Genomic DNA, 9,043 nt, shown 5'->3' with positions numbered 1-9,043 from the left:
TTGAACCCGCCCCTACTAATGATATGCAAATGCCTCACATAAACAGGCAGTGTGGCAGTTTATTTACATGCTGTCACACTGCCTAGCAGCTTCTTAGTATAGGCATTAATACCCTTCTACTTCTCATTCTTTAAAACCTAAGTAAATCCAGAATAACCACACCCTGAGGTGTGATCTCAACAGCCTTCTCTGGAAAGAGCTGCTCCTGGCACACACCTCCTTCATAGACGGTTCGGTCCCCACGTGGTCCATGAGCTTGTNCGTGGCAGCAACAAACAGCGCTGTGAGCTCCAGTCCTTCCTCAAACTGCAGATACACACCCCCTAGTTCATCCAGCCGAGCAACAAGGTCCTGTCACAAAAAAACAGGCATGATGAGACACAGAGATCANAGAAATGAGAGAAAAAGCACCGTGACCCCAGACAACTGGCCTTTCTCAATAGTCTCACTGGGCCTAAAGACCACCTAAGCCATTTAGTATGTTCTACAAACATAAAAAAATCAAAAAGTCATTTGGGCAGACCGGCAGAGTCTCTGGCAGCTTTGGCAGCATGCCTCCCCTAGCCCCCGGCACTCATGACAAACCCTAAGGGCCAGGGCACTGAAGCAGCCCCTGGTTTGAGCAGAACATCGATCCCAGCAGCAAATCTGCCAGAAAGCATGGCATGCACATGGAGCCATAGCCATGCACTGCACAGTGCTGCTCCCCAGTCCACGGCTCTCCCCGAGGAACAGAGTGAGGCAGCTACTGTGCCTGTGAAGCACACAGCCATGACACTGGCAGAACTGCCTGCCATCACTGGCTGTACNGCTCTTGAGGGTGGCCCAAGGAACTGAATATCAGGGTATAGGACTGAGCAATAGTCAAAAGTGAGAGCCAAGTGTGGTAGCACACACCTAAAATCCTAGCACTCGGAAAGTAAGGCAGGAAGACGCCAACCGAAGACCCCAAAATACCACCAACAGTGGCCACTAAACAGGCAGCTTGTTAATATACACAGGCTCTNTTAACCTTGCAGGCTCCCACGACCAGCCAACAGGGAAACTGAGGCTCAGAGCATCAAATACAATTACAAAGCAGAAACCGGCAGAGAAAGCATTGGAGTTTTAGATTTANTGGTTCCATAACCTGTGGCCAATATTAGTCTAACAAATATTCCTAGGATATATTGCTTGAANACAAAGAACAAAAGCATATTGGACTCAATGTAAAAGATACACAGCTGGCTGTAAGAAACCAGTCTTGTCTACCTGCAAGAAAAGACAGGAGCTCAGAGACTCATTTGGAGCAGATTCCTACCTCGATCTCCTCTACAATGTTCCTCAGGTCAGCCTNCTGGGACAGGTGGGACGCTGTCTGCAGAGCCTGGACAGTTCTGGAAGGGAAAGAGCAGAACACNGACACTAAGATTTAATGCACAGGAAGGCATTCTCCTGTTTTGGAAACGAATTACGCTAGCCTGAAACTGCTTCTCAGTCGTCTGTCCATCTTATTCAAGGCTAAAGAAAAAAACGTCTGTAAATTGTCGGGCAGATGCTGGAGTAACTTTTCTAAAACTAAAGCATACAAGGAAAGATCTGGTGCTTAAGTTCCNACCTGTGCTACCAGCATCCTGCTGCAAGGTCTGCAAGTGCAGGAGGGGAAAGGCACAGATGTGTCTTCACCCAGTCTTATTTTCTTCTAACATTTATTNAGTATTCTCTGTATGAGAACGTATGTAGAATACATACTTCATTCTTATGAGCAATGACTTTATACTACCTACATGTATCAGTATTTACTCAATTTTTAAAACTTCATTGTTTTATTTTTGTAGGTGGCCTCAAACTTGCTGATNATGACCTTGAATTCCTGGTCCCCCTGCCTCTACTTCCTGAGTCCTGGATCACAGGTGGATACCACTACCTGGTTTATGTAGTACTGGGAATTAAATCCAGGACCTCAAGCATGCTGTGGAAGCATTCCACCCACTGCAGTCCTCCAACAGTATCCTGCCAATCAAGCTGTATACCGAGCTCCTTACTCGCATAATGTCAACCACCATCCATCCCTGTTCATGTAAGAACATTTCCCCGAGTTCCAAATAGAGTCCTGCAGCAGGATTGGAANTAAGGAACTGAACGTAAGCAGTTCTTCTCCACGGTGTCCAACTCAGCCATCTTCCAGCAACACAATCCTACACACTTGCTTGTTCTGGATAGTCTCGTAAATGGAGTCACATAGTAGTCATCTCATTGGGATGGTGCTGAGCATCAGTTTCCGGCTCTGAGGCATCCCAACCAAGCATCCTACCACTGGGACAGAGCAGCTCCTATGTGACCTTTTATCTTTGGCTTTTGAGGCTCATCCATGCTGTGGCACATGTCAGCACTTCACTGTTGTTGTTATGTTTTGATTCCCGAGATGGGGTTTCTCTGTGTAGCCCTGGCTGTCTTGGAACTCACTCAATAGACCAGGCTGGCCTTGAACTCAGAAATCTACCTGCCTCTGCCTCCCAAGTGCTGGGATTAAAGGCATGCGCCACCACTGCCCGGTTCATTCTTTGTTTTTTACTTACATATTTTTATTAAGTGGACATTCTAGGGGCTGGTGAGACACTTCAACAGTTAAGAGCGCTGACTGTTCTTCCAGAGGTTATGAGTACAATTCCCAGTGGCTCAAAACTATTTGTGATGGGATCTGATACCCTCTTTTGGTGTACATCAACAGTGACTGTGTACTTACATACATAAAATAAAATCTTGAAGAAGAAGAAGGAGGAGGAAGAAGAGTAGAAGGAGGAGGATGAGGAGGAACAACAACAACAACATTTTTTATAAAGTATATTGTATAAGAAAAACATTTTGTTGGGTATGTTGGTATACATCTTTAATCACAGCCCTCGGGAGGCAGAGGCAAGTAGATGTCTCTGAGTTCAAAGCCATCCTGGGCTACACAGCAAGGTCCAGGACAGCTAGGACTATATACTGTCTCCAAAAAAAAAAAAGTTGTCCTCTGACTCCTACGTGTGTCACAGGGCACATTTCTCTCTCTCTCTCTCTCCCCACACAACACACACACATACGCACAAACACAAACACCTAAATAACAATAACAAGAAAACATTTTAATGTGGAATGTGGAATGTGGCTATACTCATGTCATTTTTTTAAATTAGTTTATTTTTTTTCTGCATGCAGACTGTCTGCACAGAGTACATAACCAGTTCTCTAGGTAAAATGTGGGCAGCTGAGGCCCCCTGGTGGCCAAACGGTCTGCAGCTTCAGCACTGTAATTTCAAAGAGATGCCTTTAGTGTCAGGGACTGTAGAGCAAGAATCCGTCTTTGTGTGTCGAGATCATAACAATTTAGATTCCCACCATGGAAAGCTAATTCTATTAAGATGACAAGTCAGAAAACAAAAGAATCACAATGCAAGGAGGGAAGCCCCTGAGCGCTCAGCTACTCCCTACAAGACCTTTTGGGTTGGTTTCTATGGTACAGGATGGTACTGGGCCTTGCAAGTGAAGTGTTTTACAGTTGTTCACCATTTCCAGCCCCTAATCCCAACGTTCTGAAAGGAGGAGTTGGTACCATCAATCTGTTAAATAACTATGAACCAAAGCAACTTGGGGGGGGGAGGTTTATCTGGCTTATAATTCCTTATTATAATTCATCATAATTCATAATTCATCATCAAAGGAGATCAAGGCAGGAACTCAAAACAGGCCAGGAACCTGAAGGAACAAAGTAAGTTCCAGGTGAGCAAGGGCTACATAGAGGAAACCTGTCTTTCAAAAACAACAGTAACAACAACCAACCAACCACGTGGACTGCACCTGAGGAACACCACCTCAATTCATCTCTGTTCTCCATATCCATGCACACAAGAGCATCTGCACACACACAAGCATCCACTCTCACGTGTGGGGTAAATCATTTTATCACCTATGCCTTTTGCAGACCACCAGAGTCAGAGTTGTAGAATGTTATTGCCCGAGAATCCCCCATGTGCCCAACAGATGCTGCTTCTCACAGCACCCAAGAAGCCAGTAAGACCCTGTTCTTCACAGAACCCTAGTGCCAATGCTGCAGCAAACCTGGCTAAACCTCACCACAAACTGCATGCAGCTCACTGCCTTCACCGTCCTTGCTCCAGCCTCCACTGTCTACATGGGATGGTGGGTGGGCTTACACTGCCTCAGTCCTCTGCCTGAAAAGCTTATGAACAGATATGTCAATGTGAGTTCCACACAGGGTCAAGGACCAGACCTTGCTGCCTTAAGTCAAGTGACAGTTCCTGGGACTAGGGAGCTGGCTCAGTTGGCCCGTGTCTGCCATGCAGGCATGGCAGGCATGGTGATGAGTTCAGACTCCTAGCACCCATGTAAAAGGTGGAGAGGGCAGTGTGCCTGTAAACCCAGAACTAGCAGGAGGACCCCTGGAGCTCATTAGCCAGCTTGTCTCAAAAAACAATGTAGAATGCACATGCCTGTAATTCCAGCACTTGGGAGGCAGAGGCAGGCAGATCTCTGTGAGTTCAAGGTCAGCCGGGCCTGCATCTGCACAGGGAGTTCTAGAATAGCCAGGTATACATAGTGAGACCCTGCCTAAAATTAAAAAACAAAACAAAACCCAAGGTGGAAAGTGACTGAGGAAGATACCCGCTGTTAACCTCTGGCCTCCACTTGCAAATACACCCCCAGCCCTCTGGCCCCCTACCCCACAATCACAATAGTGTCTGCCACATCTAGCAGAGCACCTGGCTTACAACAGATGTCTAGAAATGTGCACCGCAGATATGAATAAGCCTTCTCAGGTCAGTAACCAATACAAATGAAGATCAAAGTCTTCAAACCGACCACTTGACCACTTACGCCAGCACGGTCTCTTCCTTGCCGAGGCGAGCCGTAAGAGCACCAAGGGCTTCATGGGAGGCCAAGGGAAGCCCTAAACCGCTGAGTGCTGCAACTGCATGGTAGATCTGGGAGACAGGAGAGTCTTCACTCACTGTTGCCAGCAGCAGCTCTTTGGTCTCATTTGAAACAGATATCTAGGAAAGGAATGGCAGACACAGAGTTAGAACAGGTTCCAGCAGTTTGTGAAAGGCATACCAACCATGGCAAGGCCACATCCAATCAGCACCCAGAATCAAGTGTTCATAACGTCAACACCAATGCTCTGAATGGCATTTTGTCAACTTGACACAAGCTAGAGTTACCTGGGAAGACAGAACCCCAATTGAGGAAATGCCTCACTACGACTGGCCTATATCTATAATCAAGTCCATAGACCATTTACTTGATTAAAAATTGGTGTGGGAGGGCCCAGATCATTGTGGGTGGTGCCTCCTCTGGGCAGGTATTCCTGGGGTATATAAGAGAGTAGGCTGAGCAAGCCATGAAGAACAAGCAGGTGAACATCTATCCTCTACTGCCTTGAGTTCCTACTCTGACTACTTTTGATGATGAACTGTGACGTGGAACTGTAAGCCAAGTACCACCCCTGAAACACACACTCCAAGGTGCTTTTGGTCATGCCATTACATCACAGCAATAGAAACCTCCCAAAAGATAACAACATGCTGCTTGTCTACTTAAAGTAATCTAGATTGACTGAATGATCTAGAATCTGAGGTGAAGATGCACTGAGTGGTTTTTTTGTTGTTGTTTTCTTGTTTTTGTTTTTCTTTTTTTTTTTGAGACAGGGTTTCTCTGTGTAGCCCTGGCTTTCCTGGAACTCACTCTGTAGACCAGGCTGGCTTCAAACTCAGAAATCCGCCTGCCTCTGCCTCCCGAGTGCTGGGATTAAAGGCGTGCACACTGAGTGTTTTTAAATGTTAAAGAAGGGAAAGAAAACCCCAAAGCCTTCCATAAGAAAGATAAGTTCAGTAAGAAAAACTGATCTAAAAGCTATTACAGTGAACATTTAAAGGGAACTAGACTTTCTTATAGGACTAAAGTTATGCAGATGGAATTCTATCCACATTAACAGTTTGTGATTTTTAAAAATTACATTAACAACCTGACATTAGGTCCCTTTAAAAAATGTTCTTTACTGCAAACAAACAAATGGTAGTGTAGGAACCTGGTCTTACCTCACAGCCTGAGAGGACCTGGCTGGACTGGGCAGCATAGAAGAGAGAATCCACGTTGCTGGGATCAAGGTTGGACTTGATGAAGGTACAAGCTTTCTAAACATGGGAGAAAGTCAAGGATAAGTGGTAACATAATGCAGTAACTAGGAAAAGCAAAAGTGTAGGGNGCTAAATGAAACCCTAAACCATCTAGGAGGCTTGAAGTGTGGACTGTCCTAGATTTAGTTTTCTTTCAATGGTTATTTTCCATAGGGCACTATTACCCCAAANTACCGACTTCACACAAGGAGCAAGTCTGAAGTGGGTAGAAACCACTTAACAAATGTCCTGCTCTGGCCATGACAGCAACATTATCTCCTTTAGCAGAAAAAGGAACTGGGANGTAGTAGATAAGTGGCCTGTGGAAGATGGCAGAGTGAAGTGTCCCCTGATGCCAAGCTTTCAAGTGTCATGGCTCTGAAGCCATGTGAGACAATCTAAAGTAACTTTAAAAGCATCTCTTCTTCCAGGCTCAGGCCCAAGCATCACCNTGCATCTAACCACCCAAACCAGAGCTGGGAATTGTGGCTGCCTCTTCCCGCCCCTGCAGCTACCCGGCTGCTTCCTTTCCACTGACCCCTGCCTCATCAGGCCTAGGGCAGGTCCATGTCATCTCTCACCTCATTGCTACAGCCCTTTTTTAACTGCTTCCAGGCNTGCAATCTATTCTGTACAAGGGACCCATGCTGCTTTTATTTAAATCCCCCATAGTTCCCATCACTCCCAGAGAAGATCCAAAGTTGCCAGCACAGCACACGATGTCTGAGTGGCACATCATCAGCAGGGCCACTTCTGTCCCCAGAACCTTAGTCTCCTACACTTCCCAGTTGAACAACTTTCCTGTCCTTGGNTTACCCACCCTCCTCTATTTTCCTTGTCTCTCCTGTCTGCCAAGTGAGGTCCTCCCTTCACCTCTGTTCAGATGCAGCTGTCCCGNGTGGCATTTGTTGCTCTTCATCCCATGATAAGCCACAGCCCACCCTTGCCCTGTGTTTCCCAAAGAACTTGCCACAGATCGTCAGTGCTGGCTACCAGAGAACACTGTTTCTATCACAGTAAGTGAGCACAAAACAAAACTCCCACTGAACCAGAAGGGAGACAAGTCACACTGCTTAACACTTTGAATCAGATAGTATAAATCAGCTGCCAGGCACCGTAGTCCATACCATTAATCCCAGTCGACAGAATGCAAAGACAAGCTATGTGTTCAAGACCAGCTTGGTCTACATAGTGAGTTCCAGGATAGCCAGAGCTCTGTAGAGACTCTGTCTCAAAACAAAACAAAACNAAAACCTTAAAACCTCAGCTATTTAAAATTTTATGGCTAACCCAGCCAAAAGTGGGAGCTTCTGCTCAGAGACAGAATGCTTGCCTAGCTTGCGCAAGTCCTGGAATTTGATGCTTAAANCACAGAAAAGAAAAAGTAGATCCCTCTGGGAAACGGACTAGGGAGCAAGAGTGGGCGAACCAGGACACTGACTGCTACCTTCCCCCAACAACTAAGCCACACTATATCATGTCTCACTGCAGGCNTGGGTCACCAAACCAAAACCAATCCTCTTAAAAATGTTAGGGACAAAACTTAAGATCCTCAAAGCAAATGCGCTTCAACTTTAGTGCAGTCTGAAAGAACCAGAGGGAAAAGGAAAGAAAGAAAATAACTTCATCTGCTATAACTTGGGATCTAAAGAAGGAAACTCTACACACAACCAAGATGCTAACAAGTGCTCTGCTGCCCTCTGCTGCTTTGAAAATGAAAAGACAGCACCAGGCCCCCACAGGTAAGGTACCTCTTCCCCAGTCAAACATGTCAGGGTGTTCTGAGTGCTTCTTGGGGGGATTTGTTTCATCCTCAAACGACCCTGTACACAGACACTTTTACTGTCTTAAGTTCATAGAGAAGACCAAGATCCAGAGAAGCAAAACAGGACAACCACAGTCATTCCTAAGTGGGAGAGCTCAGCTTCAGAGCCAGGTAGCCTGGCTGCACCCTCCACCGAGAGGCCGCTAAAATCATCTGCTCTGGAATAGATTCATCACTGCACCTACTCTAATGTTACAGGGACAATAAGCGTTCATGGTCTCCAGTTCTCGATGCCGGACAGCACTAACGGCAGCGGGCAGGAGTGGAGGAAACTTCCTAACCCTGATCAGGACCCTCAGTGAGGCCCCCTCTCCGTTCCAGGGCTGGGGCTTCAGGTGGCTCTTCTAGGGAATGTGCAGCTCTAAGTGTAGCTGCTCTCCACATTCCAGACACCTACCTCACCACCTGGAGGCTGAGAACCACTCCACACATCTGGTACCTGCACACCCCAGCTCTTTGTGCCCTCTGTAAAAACCCCAAGATCCTCTTGAGCAAAGAACCCCCGTGCTTTCTTCTACCTTTCTTCTTCCAGCNTCCAAACCTAACCGGGAACCATGCCCTACATGGCTCTTTCCTGCCCGCCTTCTCCTCACCTCCTCCTACATCAAGTCCAGNCCCTCTTGCCTGCTCTCAGACCTTACACTATGCAGGCATATCCTTTGCCACTCAGCACTGTTTCTGTATACACTGTCTACTNCACTTTCCAGTATCTCTGCTCCAGCTTCCCCAGACACCAACTCCTAGCCAACACTTCAAGCACTAGTGAGCCCACAATTTATAGAGGCTCCATTACCTCATCAATTCATTTCCCCTCTCTCAACTGATAACCCTTAATGCAGTCAAAAAGTTCAAGTCTTATTTTAACCACACTCATTCATGCTTGTCTTTTGACCAGTCTTCTCTCTTCCCACACAGTCCCAGCTCAATTCACACCTTCAGCCCTAATCCAAGTCACCTCAACTTACAACACCAGCAAAGAACATCTTTAGAGGAATGGGTGCCTCAAACCCAAATCTGACGATTTACAATCGTTTCTGTCCTTGGCAGAAACCATTTATCCTGC

General features: G+C 46.4%; 1 protein-coding gene across 1 annotated transcript in view; it reads right to left on the bottom strand.

Annotated features, from left to right (window-relative positions):
* Rpn2 (ribophorin II) overlaps window positions 1–8,195 on the bottom strand; it is a 44,426-nt gene extending 36,231 nt beyond the window's left edge. The window contains exons 1-5 of the mRNA XM_029535755.1: window positions 8,166–8,195; window positions 6,078–6,173; window positions 4,858–5,033; window positions 1,301–1,376; window positions 217–351 (exon numbers count right to left, since the gene is read on the bottom strand). Of these exons, the coding sequence (XP_029391615.1) occupies window positions 217–351; window positions 1,301–1,376; window positions 4,858–5,033; window positions 6,078–6,173; window positions 8,166–8,195 (513 nt within the window). The remainder of the gene's footprint in view (window positions 1–216; window positions 352–1,300; window positions 1,377–4,857; window positions 5,034–6,077; window positions 6,174–8,165) is intronic.
* Between the last annotated feature and the right edge of the window lie 848 nt (window positions 8,196–9,043).

This window comes from Mus pahari, chromosome 3 (genome assembly GCF_900095145.1).
Source record: "Mus pahari chromosome 3, PAHARI_EIJ_v1.1, whole genome shotgun sequence".
Lineage (NCBI taxonomy): Eukaryota > Metazoa > Chordata > Mammalia > Rodentia > Muridae > Mus > Mus pahari.
Note: the sequence above shows the minus strand (reverse complement) of the source record. Positions and strands in the feature narration are given on the sequence as shown.